The sequence below is a fragment of the Erpetoichthys calabaricus genome, chromosome 3 (genome assembly GCF_900747795.2).
Source record: "Erpetoichthys calabaricus chromosome 3, fErpCal1.3, whole genome shotgun sequence".
Lineage (NCBI taxonomy): Eukaryota > Metazoa > Chordata > Cladistia > Polypteriformes > Polypteridae > Erpetoichthys > Erpetoichthys calabaricus.
Window position 1 is genome coordinate 119,367,040 of NC_041396.2, and position 20,052 is coordinate 119,387,091.

The 20,052-nt window shown below is 36.4% G+C and overlaps 1 protein-coding gene across 3 annotated transcripts in view; it reads left to right on the forward strand.

Moving 5' to 3' along the window:
• The window catches only part of LOC114648337 (endoplasmic reticulum membrane-associated RNA degradation protein-like), a 146,208-nt gene that overhangs the window by 107,534 nt on the left and 18,622 nt on the right, over positions 1–20,052 (forward strand). For 2 of the 3 annotated variants that reach the window (XM_028797319.2, XM_051924256.1), the window contains exons 16-17: positions 1,154–1,369; positions 16,783–16,890. In XM_028797319.2, the coding sequence (XP_028653152.1) occupies positions 1,154–1,369; positions 16,783–16,890 (324 nt within the window). The remainder of the gene's footprint in view (positions 1–1,153; positions 1,370–16,782; positions 16,891–20,052) is intronic. The other variant, XM_051924257.1, reaches the window with a different exon arrangement.

The window sequence follows — 20,052 nt, forward strand, 5'->3', positions numbered from 1 at the left end:
TGTATGGGTGGTTACCTACCAGGTAACGCTTGTGGTTGGTGAGCAAGTCGGCTAACTTCTGTGACGGTGCCCTCTTTCAGTTGCGAGAAGCAGATCATACAATGGTTGAAATAGTTTAATATATATAGCAAAATCACCGCGCTTCGCAGGGGCGAATATGGTATTGCAAACGGCAGCGTTTCTATAAACTTAAAGTTACGGTTTATACCGTGCCTTGTTTCATATTCTTTTCCTACCTTATCAATTGTGTAATGTGTTTTTTGAACAGGTTTGATTCATGGAAGAGATCACTCCTGCTGCGTTCAGTCACTTCACGTGAGCCACTGTCTTGTGTGATGTTGCGATGTCCACGGGTTTATTTAATGTTAGCTAAGACCCGGCAGTTAAGTTTCTCGCTACAGCAATTTTAACTCTGTTACAAAGTGATGCAAACTCTCGTTTATACCTCATGTCTTCTCATTAAACTTGTATCTCGCGAATATGGCATTGCAAACGGCAGCGGGAGCGTTTCTATAAAGTTAAGGTTACGGTTTACACCGTGCTTTTTTATACCTCGTGTCTTCTCATTAAACTTGTATCTCGCGAATATGGTATTGCAAACGGGAGCGGTTCTATAAAGTTAATTTAGACTTACGGTTTACACCGTGCTTTTTTATACCTCGTGTCTTATGAAGATGCTTGTATGCGTCACTCACTCGCTTCTTATTGTTTCGCTGCCTTGTCAATTGTGTAATGAATGTTTTCTTCTGTGCTCTTTGGGGCTTCTCCTCCTTTTCTACGTACTGAGTTCACAGTCAGTTCACGTGATTACGTGGGAGGCGTGATGACGCGACACGCAACTCAGTCTCCTACGGCCATCTTGCTGCCTACCATTACAGTATATGGACAAAAAAGAGGTTCCAGTTATGACCATTACGCGTATAATTTTGAAATGAAAACTGCCTAACTTTTGTAAGTAAGCTGTAAGGAATGAGCCTGCCAAATTTCAGCCTTCCACCTACACGGGAAGTTGGAGAATTAGTGATGAGTGAGTCAGTCAGTCAGTCAGTGAGGGCTTTGCCTTTTATTATTATAGATGAAAATATTTTAATTACCACAGCTGTCATTTCTTCTTTTTAAATTTCTTTATCTTTTACTGTTTGTGCCTATCTAGATTGTTTCATCTTCCTGAACTTTGGAATCATCATATAAGTACTTTATATTGTCCACGTGCTGTGTTGGAAGTTGTGTCGTTGCTGAGGAAAATTGTGTCTCAATGTTCCAAAGTCACTGAACAGGTTGTTTACAGCTCAGAATCTCGATACACTGAGTGGATGAACAAATCATTACGATCACGTCAAAGAATAACCTACATCCACTTGCTAAACAGGTGAGCTTTAAATAGTACTTCACACTTGTCTCTTATTTTTCTTTTAGTGTTTCATTGTATATATTATAAATTTAAAACTAAAAATAGTCTGAATTTCAACGCATGGCTTAAAATCCATACACAATTTTTGCTTGTTGTTCATTCTTTGCAGAAAAGCCATAGAGGATGACAAAAAGTACAGGTTTCATATTTTTTGTTTACACTTTATTCATCAAAATACCTGCTTCTGGTTTGCTTTCAGTTATAAATGTTTTCTTTACTATTCATCGAGTACAGCTCTAGAGCAGTAACAGACACAAACCTGTATAACATTTATATACATAAACATGTATATTACGTTATAATAGTGTGATATTCAAAAAACAAAACCCAAACAGTTTAAAAGTAAACATAAGATTCTCAAACAAGCGTAATCTAACTGAGGGTGATGAGAGGCTGATGCCTGTCCTGGCAGTCGTAGGTGCAGGCCAGGAAAGTGCACCAGTCCATTACACAGGCTACATCTACATATACACTGGGCCAATTTTATAATTGCCTCTTAACCTAATAGTATTTTTATTATTATTATTTTTTTTTACTGTTGCCTGAATTTCTTAATCATAACATAAAATGAGTGGGCATTATTAGGGATAAATAATCACCAGTAATTACCAAAATATATTTTTAATAGCTTAATTATGGAAACTACTTTCTTTTCATGTGGATGCAGCACTAGAGCTTTTTCAGCTGCAGCAGTCACAGTTAACACAAGTGCTAAGTTGTTTTATCTCCAAATACAACAGTCAACTTAGCAGAAAAGACTAGTTGCTGGGATTTGACTGCAATCAGGTAAGCTGTGAAAGTCTCCATCACTGACACCTCTGCAACTTTAAAAAGTAAGCAAATGGGCTAAAACCGAATGTGTAAAGTGGAGCTACCATGTTCTTCAAGAGTCCCTCAAAAATTAACCATCATGCATAAACACTAAAGTTCTTTATAGCAGTGGGGCATGTTGCCTTCTTTTCACTTTTTTCTTGCTGGGCCATTATGAGTAGGTTGTTGATATTGTAACTGCAGGTTCATAGCTGCAGCGTGTTGCGCTGCCACAAATAAACACAAGTGACAACTAAACCCTGAATTATTGTGGGTAAGTTGGCAGTCCACCCAATTGCTATCCTGACATAGTGCAGACTCAGGAGATGCATTTTAATGCCATGAGTAAATGTAATACAGCTAAACTACAGTTGATATAAAAAGTCTACACACCCATGCCAAAATCGCAGATTCTGTGTAATTAAAGAACTGACAGGATTTATCTTGGTTTCATAATTTATTCCACATTTATTTCAAAATTGTAGTCTATACAAAGAACGTGAAAACAAATCAGAAGCTGTTTAGTGAAAAGGGGGGGGTCACACAAAATTCCTGGTTGCATTAGTGTGCATACCCCCTAAACTAATACTCAAAGCACCATTTCATTTTATTACAGCATTCAGTCTTTTTGGGTAAGAGTCTATCAATTTGGTACATCTGGACTTGCCGATTTTTTTTTTTTTTTTTTTTTTGCTCACTCCTTCTTGTATAAATTTCCAGATCCATCACATTACTAGGGCATCTCTTGTGCACAGCTTTCTTCAAGTCAATCACAGATTTTCAGTTTAATTAATGTCTGGGCTCTGGCTGGGTTATTCCAGAACATTGATCCTCCTTTGATGAAGCAATTGTATTGTTGATTTTGATGTATGCTGTGGATTGCTGTCATGCTGAAAAGTGATGTTTCTAATCACCTCCAGCTTCCTAGCAGATAATTGAAGGTTTTGTGTCAAAATAGACTGATACCGGGAGATGTTCATAATTCCATCCACCTCCAGTTCCAGCTAAAGAAAAGCACCCCCAAAGCATGATGCTGCCTCTATCATGTTTCACTGTGGGTATGGTGTACCTTTGATGTGCTGTGTTATTTTTATGCCAAACATACCTTTTAAAATTATGGCCAAATAGTTCAACCTTGGTCTCATCAGACCATAATATTGTGGGAGATTTGGTATACCTTTTTTGCAATGTTTACCTGTGCTTAGATTTTCTTCCCTTGTGAGAAAAGGCTTTCATCTTGCTACCCTACTCCACAACCCAGACATATGAAGAATATATTTTTGTTACAACAACCAGTACTTGCCAGGAGTTCCTGCAGCTCCTTTAATGTTGCTATAGGCCTTATTTTGGAAAAAACTTTCCTCTATTTTCAAAAGTCATTCACAGAGACCACACAAAAATGTGGTCTTTATTTGCACATACATATGCACAAATGTCTCAGTCCATGGAGTGAGCAATTAAACAATTCATTCCCTTTTATACTCTTCTATTACCATTATCATCTGACTCTTAATATGCAGAATTCTGTCATCTTAACCAATCATCTACAGCCACCAGTAAATTGTATACATGTTAATTCTTCCATTATTTCAAAATATCACTTCATTATTAGGGGTGTCCTACTGGTTTTCCCATTGATCTTATTACTACCTCATATAGAGATGTTTGGGCTTTCTCACTAGTTTGTCCTTGCTTTTTAAAGGGCCGTTTAATACTCATTTGCTTAATTTTAATCTTAGTAATTACTTTGGTGGCACTTCTAAGATGAGGCAGACCTCGCGTGTTCAATCGTTAAGCCACGTTTAGTTCCCTTCAGTTCTTTTTCTTATGTTTTAATTATTCGTTGCTACAACTTCATTTAAGTATGTACTGTAATAATATGTAAAGATTATATCCATCCATCCATTAACCAACCCGCTATATCCTGACTTCAGGGTCACGGGGGTCTGCTGGAGCCAATCCCAGCCAACACAGGGTGCAAGGCAGGAAACAGACCCCAGGCAGGGTGCCAGCCCACCGCAGGGCACGCACACACACACTAGGGACAATTTAGAATCGCCAATGCACCTATCCTGCATGTCTTTGGACTGTGGGAGGAAACTGGAGTACCCGGAGGAAACCCACACAGACATGGAGAGAACATGCAAACTCTATGCAGGGAGGACCCGAGAAGTGAATCCGGGTCTCCTAACTGTGAGGCAGCAGTGCTACCCACTGCGCCACCATGCTGCCCGTAAAGATTATATATAAACTAAAAATACTATAGCCTCTTGGTGGCCTCCCTTACCAGTTTTCTCCTTGTCTGCTCATTAATCTTGGAAGGACGTCTTGGTAGAGTCACTGTTGAGCCATATTTTCTCCACTTGTTGACTTCCTTCACTGTGCTCCATGTGATGCTTAATGCTTTGGATACTTTTTTTGTACCGCTGTCCTCATTAATAGTTTTCAATTATGAGATGCTGTTCATGTTTTAAAAGCTTTTTGCGGACCATGGCTTTTGAAGTATGTTGCATTCAAATGGATATCCGAATAATCCTAAAGGAACAGCTGGACTTTATATTTCCTCACTTTGAAGCTACAAGGAAGTATAAGATCCCTGGTCAAGCGAACTGAAATCAGTGTAAGATATTGATACCTAAGATAATCAATATAGTCAATAGCAGTAAATACGTAAAATCAAAGTCAAACAATGACATGTATCAAAATCCATTTTCTTCAGCGGAGTTTGTTGGCATTACATGCTTTCCTCTATAAATCTCAGATTTGTGTTCCACGACCTGTATGTACAATGACAAAACATTATCAACTATTTTGATTTCCTTCTTATCCAATAATGTTTAGCTGTGTTAGTTGACAAAAATATACCTAGCTTGGTATTTTTGTTTATGATCAGATCATTTATTAGTATCATTGGTGGCAACACGGACAGCACAAGTATTTAGTTCAAAAACTTCAAATGTTACTAGCTTATGTTGCTAATGATGTGTATAATCATAAAGCAGAGAGAGTCCTTATACACACAAATATGCTTGCACTTCATGCTGTCATCCACAAAATTGCCCTGATTACATTTAGCTGTTAAATTAGGTTATTCCAATAAAAGCAATCGGCTGTCTTGCTGAAAGTAGGTGTCAATCATCCCTTTGGAAGACATTAGCACTACCCTCATTAATGCAAGACACTGGTTTATGTATTTAAATTGCAAGGGCTATAACCAAGCTTCTTATTAAAATCTTCCTCCACCAGCTGAGATCTTTGTCTTGTGATTTGCAAACCCCAGATACAACTTGCACACTCACCAACTCTTTGCATAAGACACTACATCTCTGTTCTCCTCCTACATTACCTATGCCCAAAAAGCCGTAGTATTAATTATTGTCCTGTATTGCCATCAACTATTTGTGTATATAGCTCTAAGTACCCCAGTTCCTAAAAACACTATCCCTCAACTTCATGCCCCTTATAACTTTGTACAAACTTTTAAAAGTTCGTACTATACCCTGTATCTTATTTAGCATGTTTAATTATAACATTCAATAGCATACAATTTGTGTCCTAATGTTGTATCTAATCCTAATGCAATATTCCTAATACATTAATATTAACATTTGTTCCATCTTTCTGTATCAGTTACTGTTACACACATAAAATTCACATCTATCATGAAAAATAATAGTTTTCAAACAAATGGTACATTTTACATGTGTCAAGAGTCTTCAGTCTAAACTACTAGTTTCAATTATACCTTCATCTGTACTAATGGATTGAAACATTTTTGTCCAGAGAGTCCCTATTCCCAAAACAATTATTTACCATTCCTTAAGTTTACTGTCATTCTTCTCAGTTAGCAAATTTCCCTTTATGTTAAACTTCATTATAATCAATAACCAATAATGCTTAGATTAAACTCATTTTAACTGGTAATGTTTGTTTGTTTGTGCTGATTTATTGATAATCACTAGTATAATAAATAGTCATATATTAAATTCTGATTAACAGTCTAAATGATATAAAATCATTTAATTCTTAAAGGTAACTTGTCTTTTCTTACCAATATATCAATAGACGTATTAAAAAAATACTGTATATCCAAAAATATTTACTCTTGCACATGCTGACCATGTTGTGCTAATCATTTTCTAAATTGTTCGATTATATTATCCTAATTGCTATACAAGTAAAACCCAAAACTATTTAAATTCATAATAATTGTGCAGTATTTCCACTAATATAGTAGTAGTTGGAAATATTCAATAAGTACATGTTACTTATGAAAAAGAGTTAAAATTTGCTTTGCTGTGCTTGCAGATACTTACCTTTTCCCTAACTCCATGGTTTAAATTTACCTTGAAAGACATTGCTGCAGAAAAATGTGTGATTCCAATTCCTAAGGCAAGAAGAATTCAAGTACTTAGTCAACAACTGTAATAAAATTGCAAACAAGTGGATGAATTGTAAAAGATGATCAAGGACAGTTAAATTGGGCTTTGGTAAAGAACATAGAACCCTACTGAGTAAAAGTGTGAAACAGATCTTGGGGTCCAATACCCCAAAGCAAAGCATATCAATATCTGGAACTCCTGATCTGATGAATGAGGCTTTGGTCTGGATGCCATGCAGGCTGCCCTCTACGATTCTGGACCCACGATCTTTCGGCATCAACAGTCATCAGCACAGTTGAGTTGTTAGCAGCAGGAACCCATGATCCCTTGGACTGAAATTTGAGTATGTTGTCCAGTAGTCAATTGGTTGATGGCCTGGTCCACAGCTTGATTCCCTCTCTGGTACTGCTTGTTTCTCCTTGAAGTCAGATGAATTGTTCATCTACAAACCTTTATCTCAGCTCAGTCTCCTGGTTCACATTCAACTGTAGCCATCTACGATGTGCTAGGAAAAACAGATTTTACCTACAGGTGCAAAGACTTAAGTTTTGTTCCATATTAGTCAGTACTGCAATACTTCATCTGTAATATTTGAAAGTTACTTTTGAATCCCAAAAAAATCTCATAAGGTGTTAGACCTGTTTTGTTGGGGTACCCCTTATCAACAATAACACTAACAGTAAAACAGATGGTTTTATCCAGTTTCTACTTGTATCTGGGCCACTTTGTTTTAATTCTGCAGCTGGTAAACAAAGCACAAGTTTCCATTAATTGTAGCCTTTATAAAAATAGATCCCTCAATAAAAACTGTTCCTCTATAGTTGTATCTACTGTAGTTTAGCCATTGTTGTGGACTCCACTCAATTAAAAGCATATTTAACATAAGTAAATTATCACAATATAAAGTCAATCTTAATATACACCAAGTGAAAAAGGCGTTAAATTTCTCTCACAATATTCACACTGCTGGCACATAACATTTGCTGTTATGAAATACTTTATAGAAAAACTTTAAAAATTAAAATGAATCTAAAATTTATTTATATTAACTATAAAACCTCATACCCCCCCCCCCCCCCCCCCCCCATTGACACTTGCGTCAAATCCTCCAATATTTTTTTATGTTTACGCAAGAACCTTGAAACTGACCCCAAAAATATAACAACTTAATACAAGCCGAATGTTATATTTTTTATACTTCTCCTACAGATAATACAAATAAGGCCAGAGATGAAAAACAATAACAAAGGAAAAGAGAAAGCAGAGTTGTGTGGAAGTTATTAGTTAAAGAGCCATGTTCTGTGGAGGTTCCTGAAGAAATTAAGAAAATTTCAGTTAATTATTCTAAAGTGCAAATTTGTTTGTCTCTATGTACAGTGCGCCCTTCCCCTGAATGGATCACAATTTAATACCAGAATCCTGCAAAGACCATCTCTTAGTCAGCTTAGCAGAAAGAAATCAAAGAATTTCACACTGTGGACTGGTAAATTCCTAGTTAATTTTAAAAATGAGCTTAAAATAAATTAAAACAGTTAAGCTCCACATTCCCTTTTTCTATTTTTCTATTTGCATAATATTGTTCAAGTATATGCGGTTTTAGAATTTGAATCATTTATAAAAGACGTTATATTTCACTATGTCTAGGCTAGCAGGGTAATTCATATAAATATATTTTAACATTTCCCACATAAATTTTGTGATGATCTTTATCTAAGGAAAACATTTATATATTACTTGCGTAAAAGCCAGATCGAATGTTATTTACCTGTTTACCTTGATTTATTTACTTATCTTCCTACAGCATTAAGTCACAAATAGACTGCAGAGCTTCCTGTGTTTGATCGACATGGGCCTGCTGACAAAGTACATGTGCAATGCCACTCCTTATTCAGGAAAAGATCAGTTATGATAAGTGTGACAGCAGCTTCCACTTGCAGCTACAGACACCTCAGTACGCAAGCGACTCTCCATGCTAGTGTTTAGATCTGGCAGTGCCATGCTGACACTTCAGTATGCGAACAATGGTACAAGAATGCAGTGAGACTTCTTTTTTTTTTTTTTTTGGGCACATACATCATCAGTACTATAACATGAAATATATTTCTGTTTTAGGTATGTGTTCAAAATTTCTTGCATTTCCTGTCATCCTACATTTACATACTGTAGATCGTTGTAGACACAGAACACACATGAAATGTATGTGTTCCAAATAACGATATATTTACCCTATACAACTCCAGGCACCTCACATGTTTTTTCGTAGGCTTCAGGTATTCTAGTGTTAATTGATGTCAGATATAAAGTATACTAATTATTGTTTGAGACGAGACTTATTGTGATTAGTTGATACTGAATGCAGCCACATTCTGGATTATTAAAGGTTGTGCACACTAATGCAACCAGGTTTTTTTATGTTTTTTTCCCCTTTTTTTTCCACTAAACGGTTCTGATTTGTTTTCATCTTCTTTGTATAGGTTATAATTTTTCAATAATGGTGGAATAAGTTCTGACAGGATTTATCTGTGGTTTTGGCAGGGATATGTAGACTTTTTATATACATATTATATATACACAATCTACAGTTAGGTCCATAAATATTTGGACAGAGACAACTTTTATCTAATTTTGGTCCTGTACATTACCACAATGAATTTTAAATGAAACAACTCGGATGCAGTTGAAGTGTAGACTTTCAGCTTTAATTCAGTGGGGTGAACAAAACGATTTCAGAAAAATGTGAGGCAACTAAAGCATTTTTTAACACAATCCCTTCATTTCAGGGGCTCAAAAGTAATTGTACAATTGACTCAAAGGCTATTTCATGGGCAGGTGTGGGCAAGTCCGTCATTTATGTCATTCTCAATTAAGCAGATAAAAGGCCTGGAGTTGATTTAAGGTGTGGTGCTTGCATGTGGAAGATTTTGCTGTGAACAGACAACATGCAGTCAAAGGAGCTCTCCATGCAGGTGAAACAAGCCATCCTTAAGCTGCGTAAACCGAAAAACCCATCCAAGAAATTGCTACAATATTACAAGTGGCAAAATCTACAGTTTGGTACATCCTGAGAAAGAAAGCAACCACTGGTGAACTCAGCAATGCAAAAAGACCTGGACGTCCACGGAAGACAACAGTGGTGGATGATCGCAGAATCATTTCCATGGTGAAGAGAAACCCCATTCACAACAGCCAACCAAGTGAATAACACTCTCCAGGGGGTAGACGTATCGATATCCAAGTCTACCATAAAGAGAAGACTGCATGAAAGTAAATACAGAGGGTGCACTGCAAGGTGCAAGCCACTCATAGGCCTCAAGAATAGAAAGGCTAGATTGGACTTTGCTAAAGAACATCTGAAAAAGCCAGCGCAGTTCTGGAAAAACATTCTTTGGACAGATGAAACCAAGATCAACCTCTACCAGAATGATGGCAAGAAAAACTTATGGAGAAGGCGTGGAACAGCTCATTATCCAAAGCATACCACATCATCTGTAAAACACGGTGGAGGCAGTGTGATGGCTTGGGCATGCATGGCTGCCAGTGGCACTGGGACACCAGTGTTTATTGATGATGTGACACAGGATAGAAGCAGCCAAATGAATTCTGAGGTGTTCAGAGACATACGGTCTGCTCAAATCCAGCTAAATGCAGTCAAATTGATTGGGTGGCGTTTAATGATACAGATGGACAATGACCCAAAACACAGCCAAAGCAACCCAGGAGTTTATTAAAGCAAAGAAGTGGAAAATTCTTGAATGGCCGAGTCAGTCACCTGATCTTAACCCAATTGAGCATGCATTTCACTTGTTGAAGACTAAACTTCAGACAGAAAGGCCCACAAACAAACAGCAACTGAAAGCCGCTGCAGTAAAGGCCTGGCAGAGCATTAAAAAGGAGGAAACCCAGCATCTGGTGATGTCCATGAGCTCAAGACTTCAGGCTGTCATTGCCAGCAAAGGGTTTTCAACCAAGTATTAGAAATGAACATTTTATTTCCAGTTATTTAATTTGTCCAATTACCTTTGAGCCCCTGAAATGACGGGATTGTGTTAAAAAATGCTTTAGTTGCCTCACATTTTTATGCAATCGTTTTGTTCACCCCAATGAATTAAAGCTGAAAGTCTGTACTTCAACTGCATCTGAGTTGTTTCATTTAAAATTCATTGTGGTAATGTACAGAACCAAAATTAGAAAAAAGTTGTCTCTGTCCAAATATTTATGGACCTAATTGTATGTGTGTGTGTATATGTGTGTGTGTGTGTGTGTGTGTGTGTGTGTGTGTGTATATATATATATATATATATATATATATATATAATATATATATATATATATATATATAATATGGAAGAGAAGGTCTGTGATACGGTTTGCATATTTGCAGTTGGAGATCCACAAAGGGAGAAAAAAAAAACGAATCACGTATCATAAAATAGTTTTTATTCCTGAGCTTTCAACCCCTATCAGGGGTCTTCATCAGAGGATAATGCTTAGACTTATAAGAATCAAAGGCAATATATAGCAGCACATTCGGGGGTTTTTATCGTTAAATTAAAGTGCATATGTACTTCTTAAGTTGGCATATGCTGGGTTTATGTCCAAGTGTCTGTTGATGGCATTTTCATCTGATAGCCAAGACTCGGCCAACTCTCTGGCGCTTTTTGTACTGGCCTTAAATTTTACTTTCACGTTGTCCCAGTTGAATGTGTGTCCTGTCGATTTAGTATGTGCATATATCAAAGATAGTGCGTCCTTTCTTCTGACAGCGTTGCGATGTTCCTGTACACGTGTTGAAATTCTTTTTGACGTTTGTCCTATGTATACAGCTGAGCAAGAATTGCATGGAATACTATAAACTGCGTTTCATGTTTCGGCTGTCGATTTCTTGTTTTTAGCATTAAACAGGACCATGCGCAGATTGTTGGTGGGTTTATGTGCTATTTTGATGCCCCACTTGGTCAGGGTGCGTGCCGTGCCTTCTGACACATTATGGTGGTATGGGAGTGAATGCCAGGTGGAGTGGGGGTTCTGATGTACGTCGCTTGTATGCTGATTCCTTTGGCACCTGCTGTGTAGACTCCGATTAATGAATGATTTTGAGTATCCGTTCGAGGTGAAAAGTTGAAACAGATAGCGTCTCTCATTAATTTTTGTTTCCTTGGTATTACAATGCGTGTGGACTCGTTTAAATAGGGTTTTCACGCAGCTCCGTTTATGAGATATCGAGTGATTGCTGGCGAAGTGTAGAATCTTGTCTGCGTGGCATTGTTTGCGGTAAACACTTGTGGTCAGGGTGGCGTCACTATTTCTTTTGATGTAAATGTCCAGGAAATTGATGTGTCGATTATTTTCTTTTTCCATTGTGAACTGGATTGCAGGGAATATTGTGTTAATATGATTGAAGAATTCATACACACAGAAAGAAGGCATGCCGATGGGATCACCGTTATCGGGACTCCTAGCTGAACTGGTAATGCAACGATTTGAAAACATAGCTTTATCCCAGATTACACCCAAAATTTGGATACGCTATGTAGACGACACATTCGTCATATTAAGAAAGAGCCAGCTGAATGAATTCTTCAATCATATTAACACAATATTCCCTGCAATCCAGTTCACAATGGAAAAAGAAAATAATCGACACATCAATTTCCTGGACATTTACATCAAAAGAAATAGTGACGCCACCCTGACCACAAGTGTTTACCGCAAACAATGCCACGCAGACAAGATTCTACACTTCGCCAGCAATCACCCGGTATCTCATAAACGGAGCTGCGTGAAAACCCTATTTAAACGAGTCCACACGCATTGTAATACCAAGGAAACAAAAATTAATGAGAGACGCTATCTGTTTCAACTTTTCACCTCGAACGGATACTCAAAATCATTCATTAATCGGAGTCTACACAGCAGGCGCCAAAGGAATCAGCATACAAGCGACGTATATCAGAACCCCCACTCCACCTGGCATTCACTCCCATACCACCATAATGTGTCAGAAGGCACGGCACGCACCCTGACCAAGTGGGGCATCAAAATAGCACATAAACCCACCAACAATCTGCGCATGGTCCTGTTTAATGCTAAAAACAAGAAATCGACAGCCGAAACACGAAACGCAGTTTATAGTATTCCATGCAATTCTTGCTCAGCTGTATACATAGGACAAACGTCAAAAAGAATTTCAACACGTGTACAGGAACATCGCAACGCTGTCAGAAGAAAGGACGCACTATCTTTGATATATGCACATACTAAATCGACAGGACACACATTCAACTTGGACAACGTGAAAATAAAATTTAAGGCCAGTACAAAAAGCGCCAGAGAGTTGGCCGAGTCTTGGCTATCAGATGAAAATGCCATCAACAGACACTTGGACATAAACCCAGCATATGCCAACTTAAGAAGGACATATGCACTTTAATTTAACGATAAACCCCCCCCCCCCCTTTTGATCATACGGACTTAGTCACCTCCACCAACCGAATGTGCTGCTATATATTGCCTTTGATTCTTGTAAGTCTAAGCATTATCCTCTGATGAAGACCCCTGATAGGGGTTGAAAGCTCAGGAATAAAACTATTTTATGATACGTGATTCGTTTTTTTTTCTCCCTTTGTGGATCTCCAACTGCAAATATATATATACAGTAATCCCTCGCTATATCGCGCCTCGCCTTTCGCGGCTTCACTCCATCGCGGATTTTATATGTAAGCATATTTAAATATATATCGCGGATTTTTCGCTGCTTCGCGGGTTTCTGCGGACAATGGGTCTTTTAATTTCTGGTACATGCTTCCTCAGTTGGTTTGCCCAGTTGATTTCATACAAGGGACGCTATTGGCAGATGGCTGAGAAGCTACCCAGCTTACTTTTCTCTTTCTCTTGCGCTGACTTTCTCTGATCCTGACGTAGGGGGATTGAGCAGGGGGGCTGTTCGCACACCTAGACGATACGGACGCTCGTCTAAAAATGCTGAAAGATTATCTTCACGTTGCTATCTTTTGTGCAGCTGCTTCCTGAAACGACATGCTGCACGGTGCTTCGCATACTTAAAAGCTCGAAGGGCACGTATTGATTTTTGCTTGAAAAACAAACTCTCTCTCTCTCTCTCTCTTTGTCTGCTCCTGACGGAGGGGGTGTGAGCTGCCGCCTTCAACAGCTTTGTGCTGCGGTGCTTCGCATACTTATAAGCCAAACAGACCTATTGATTTGTTTGCTTTTCTCTATCTCTGTGACATGATCTGCTCCTGACACGCACTCCTTTGAAAAGGAAGATATGTTTGCATTTTTTTTAATTGTGAGACGGAACTGTGATCTGTCTTGTCATGGAGCACAGTTTAAACTTTTGAAAAAGAGACAAATGTTTGCAGTGTTTGAATAACGTTCCTGTCTCTCTACAACCTCCTGTGTTTCTGCGCAAATCTGTGACCCAAGCATGACAATATAAAAATAACCATATAAACATATGGTTTCTACTTCGCGGATTTTCTTATTTTGCGGGTGGCTCTGGAGCGCAACCTCCGCGATGGAGGAGGGATTACTGTATATATGTATGTATATATGTATATATATATATATATATGTGTGTATATATCAAGTCAAGTCAACTTTATTTATAAAGCACTTTACATACAACAGCCACTGCCCATGTGTGTGTATATATATATATATATATATATATGTATGTATGTATGTGTATATATATATATATATATATATATATGTGTATATATCAAGTCAAGTCAACTTTATTTATAAAGCACTTTACATACAACAGCCACTGCCCATGTGTGTGTATATATATATATATATATATATGTATGTATGTATGTATATATGTATATATGTATGTATATATGTATATATGTATGTATATATGTATATATATATGTATGTATGTATATATATGTATGTATGTATGTATATGTATGTATGTATGTATATATATGTATGTATGTATATATATGTATGTATGTATGTATATATGTGTATGTGTATATATGTATGTATGTATATGTATGTATATATATAATCTTGGCTGAATTGTTAGAGGTTTGCATTTTTGGTTTTAATGGTGACTGGGCCAGTTACATGCAAGTCAAAACAAAGCAAATTATTTACAATACAAATAGTCTTTATTAGAAATTATAGTGGTATATCAGGCCTTTAAAGGTTATTACTAGTACCACAGTGAACTGGCAATTACTCTATTTAAGTAATAGGTTTAATGTAGTTACTGTGCATGATTTGTATAAAATAATTTCATGATAAACCTCTGCATTTTACTTTTATCATCTTTAATGATGAATAAATGGTGCTTTGCAGACTTTGTATTGCTTATAAATAGGTTTTTCCAGTGCCCGTATTTTGAGTTGGTTGAAAACATTGAAGTTTTTGAGAACATCTTTACCTTTAAGAACTGGATTGCCAATCCACCATTTGCATTCTACCTATTCTACCTACTGTACTGCCACAAAGACTAACTCAGTATCTTGCTTCTTTTTATATAGAATGTTTTGTCTTTATTTATACAAGTATCTGTTTTTGTCTATTTCTTTGATGCAAGGGAGGGATTACATACTGTACATAGTATTGCAGTACTGCTTTGCACACCACATGACATTATGCACTTTAACTGATGTGGAAATTTAGATTGGTCATTGTATATGCTTTAGTTGTCATTTTCTGACATCTAGTGGATTTTGAGGGGAACTGCAGATATTTTGGTATACAGTATGTAGTATCTAACCTTTTATGGCTACACACTTTGAAAAGAGAAATAAATGTATACATTTCTTTCAAAATATTTGCTAGTTCAGATGTAGTTTACCAGTACATAGTACAGTTAACAGAACTGGTAATTGAATTGGCTATTTGGTGTAATGTGTAGAGGCATTTGTGCCCATGGGTATCACAACTTGTAGGAATTATGATTTCAAGTTTCACTTAGATAAAAAAGGGAATGAAAGTATTCCAACACTTACAGATTACTGCAAACAGCTATAATCCAATGGCTCAACCCTCTGTGAGAAACTGGTACCTCTTCCTTCTACACCTGAAGACAGATATGCTGCTATTATTATTATAACCATAGCCTGTAGGATAAAATAGGTAATTGATGGAAAGTGCATTTTGACTTTTGAGAGACTTAATCAATGATAAGTGTGTTTACATTCTTAAATCAATTTACATCTATAATAGTACTAGTAACAAGACCTTGTAATTAGATTCTAAGATGACAAACAGATATCATCCCTAGACAACACTAATTCTTCTTTAAGTGGTCTAATTCACCTTTAATTTGTATGCTGTACACATTTCATTAAGTTAGTCTCTTATGCTGTGACTTTTTATTTTACAGCAAGTTACCTGACTTGTGATTGCTGTCTCTACCAGTCTTTTAGTTCTGTTGTGTTATGAATATATCCCTTGATGGATGTGCATACATTCTAGGGTTGGTTTATGATTGTTGTAGTTGAGATAGCCTCTGTAAGCAGGTTGACCAAGTGGCTCTGATATACAGTATGTATTTTCTCAAGATGCACAGTTTTCATTCAGAGTCTCTTACCTTGTAGTCTTGAATTCACTGTATACTTTATTGAATGTTTTGTTTCCATTCTATAATGTCTACTTTTTATTCATCCTTTACATTTCCAGAAAAAAATTATTCTTCAAGGTTGTGCACCTACAGAAGTCACTTTAGTTATTAGATGCAAAAAATACACTTGGCAACATAATTGTGAAATACCAGAAAATGGTTTAGATTTATTTGATTCCATGTCTACACAAATTAGGGAAAGGAAGAAGTAAATTCCCTTATTAGTTAATAACTTTCATTTTCTCTTATATTCCAATTGTGTTTCCTTTGCTCCCTCCTAAATATTTCATATTGCCATTGGAACAAATTGATATTTTTTTTTGTTTGTTTTTTTATTTGAATTAACTGCTGATGGAATTATGTATGTTTTTTTTATGTATTTTTATTTTGGTTCATGTAGTTGCCCTTGTGCAGGATAGTTAACTAAGGAAACATGCCTTTAGTTTTACTAACTGACATGAAATCTAGTCATGATGAGATTGTATGTACTGTAAGTGGAGTGTTACTGTTGTAATAAATAAAAAAATGAACAATTGAATTATAACTTTAATTACTTTTTTCTTGTATTTTAGCACACAGTATATTACACCAGCAATGAGGTTACTTTTACTAATTTGTACTGTGTACATTTTTAATGTTTATAATTTATGTGCGCAACAACAAATGCAAGACCACTTAAAGTAAGTAATTCGGTAGATTTTTTTCTCGCATATAATTAATAAATATATGGATAAGAATGTTTTAATGTTACATGGTTTTACTAGCATTTAACACATTTGTGAAATATTAAATATTGAATTATGTTTATGTGGTTTTATAATGAGTGCAAATGTATATAACTTTCATACCGATTATTAGTCTTAAACACAACATTTACTGTATTTCTTGTATGAAATAATACTTTTTGCCTTTTTGTTTATATAAAAAAAAAAAAAAAAAAAATCTCCAGGGGATTTCTCCTTAAACTTTAGTATGTTTTGAAAAGGGATCGTTTTCTTTCTTCTAATTTATAATTTTTACACTCCACACAGTATTTAGTCCCTCTTTTTCTCGTGCAATATATACATATGGCATTCAATGGCATTTAAAACTGAAAAAGCAAGATGAAAATATGGTGTGTTTTAAGTTTTCATTTAAGCCAGGCAGAACACATTCAGAGACACTCATAAGAGACCCATTTCAGTTCACTGTATATTTTTCACTACTTGAAGATGCCACCCGTAAAGACCACACAATAACCAATGTGGAAAGTACAAGGTATCATTTGTTCAGAAAAGCAAAGAAAATATCTGCTTTCTAAGCAGGTCTGAAGTGCTGGTACACTAACATTGATTCGATAAGAAAAGTGTTAATATGAATAATTAAACTGATGTCAGTGCATTTGACCCCTCACCAGGCAGCTATAAACATCTGATTCAGCCGTCCAAGATTTGGGATAGTAGATCTCTGTTAAATGTTATACTTGAACACAAAGTTGAAAAATACCCAAAATTTCTAGACCTCCTGGCACATGTCTAAAACATTTTTAAAGACATTCAATCACATTCTGGCTTGCTTGTCCTCCCTTTGCTTACAAGGAGAACTCTTCCAGTCCCTGCCTTCCTCAGGAGAATGGAAACCTCTTTGGCGTGAAGAGCCACTACAAACAAACTTTGTGGCATGATTTGCCCTTGATAGTTTTCCTGCTTTAGAGGTGACACAAAATATTCAGTAAGTTGCAAGTATATGGAAAGGGTCTGTCTGAAGCATTTTAAGCAACTAAGATCCCTAACAGCCTTCTCAATAAGTAGCTTGGTAATAAAGGAAGAATAATAGTATGAATTGCTGATACTCTACAGCTACACAATTTATTTATATTGTAATTTGCCCATATGTTATTCTGTTATTATACAAGGGGGAGTCAAGCTAAAGTTAGAAAATAAGATTTATTAGAAAATGGAACAAACCTTAACAAAGTGATTGATGTCATTTCTCAATGTAGTCTCTACCCTTCTCAACGCACTTGCGCCATCTGCCTGGAAGTGCCTGGATTCCAGCAGAATTAAAGGTTTTCTTGTCCTCGCAATCACTCATGCACCAACCAGAGTGATTGTCGAACACTACATGCCGAGGGGTACTACATTCACTAGTACAAGTTACTGTGACTTGCTGGAGACCAATGTGAAGCCTGCTATTCGATCCAAGCGGCGGGGACTGCTATCTCAAGGAGTCCTTTTGCTGCAAGACAGTGCAAGCCCACACACTAAGAACACCAAGGCTTGTCTGGAGAAACTGAAGTTTGAGGTATTGCCACATCCTTCTCCTTCGCCAGATTTTGCACTGTGTGATTTCCACATTTTTGGACTGCTGAACAACCATCTGGGTAGTCATCAATTCAAGACCGATGACAACGTGAATAAAGCAGTGCATGAGTGGTTGTGAGGACAAGACAAAACCTTTTATTCTGTTGGAATCCAAGCACTTCCAGGCAGGTAGCACAAGTGCATTGAGAAGGGTGGAGACTACATTGAGAAATGACATTGTCAGTTTTGTTAATAAATCTAATAAATCCCATTTTCTGACTTTAGCTTGACTCCCCCTCGTATTGAAATTTAGTCCATTGGCACTCAGGTTACCACTTTTCATCCAGAACTGTTACGTATTTAGCAATCCGGAAGATATATTATTGCAGTAGTATCTTTTCAAAATCAAGGGTACTTTAAAGAAGAACTGTGTACAATTTAAGGAAGTAAAATAACATAATGAAAAGCTAATGAGTATAAAAGATAAATATTAGGTTTGTTATTAAAAATATAGTAATTTCATTCTTTGGGAATTTAGATTCAGTTGGGACTAAATGATCAGTTTGGCTTTAATAACCATTGTTTGAAAATGGAATCTAATTTCACATATAGCTGGAATTGTATAGTGTCGGGCGACTATTTTTTGTTTTGTACTGTTAGTATTTTATAAACTGAGCTTTAAGTGTACCAAAGTTTTTAAGATTCCTTAGAAACATTTCTACAAAAAGAAAAACGCATTTCTGTAGTCTATCCAACAAGAAACAGAGTGTCTTCAGACCTTTCCTTTTGTTGTAAACTATACATTAAGTGTACACTTAGTAATTAATCTAAACACTCCCTGCTTGAAACACTAGGCTCTTGTATGACATATGCATAGCATTTAATCTAATCGCTCCCTGCTAAGAACATTATGCTCTACAGTAGTATTCACATTATAACTCAGACCTAAACCGGTAGGTTGAAATTTGTCTTATGCGCAGAATCCAATGTTGTTTGATTCAGTTTGAAACTTGGTGTACTTAAGAATAACATCTAAAGTTTGTGGTGAAAGTACCTAAAACAACATTTAAGAGGCAGGGCAAAATCAATGTTTTCCAATGATGACATCCCATTGCCTTCAAATAATTCCATCCAGTCAGGCACCACTAGAGATTTTATTATACCTGAATGCTGATGTAAATAAGCTGCCTAAATAACTAAGGGAAATAATAATAAATAAGGGAAACTATGCCACCAATCTAGATATAACTTGGATTTTTATAGTTGCTAGAAAGTAATCAGGTCAAGAACTACCAAGTTTTGTCTGTTTTAGGAATTGGTTAAATCTGTTCATTTTCTGGACCCAAATTTTCCATTACAGGCTTACATAACCCATCCTAGCAGAATGGGGTTCAAGTTCAGAACTAATGCTGTTTTGTTACAGATAAGTTGAAATATAAGTATCAGTGACCCAATATAGTATGTTGGCACAAATTTGATGACACAAGTCTTATTGGGCAAATCTTTACTAACTATACTCGCACGTTTATTGTTATTTTTTGCCAGGTACTCTTGGCATAT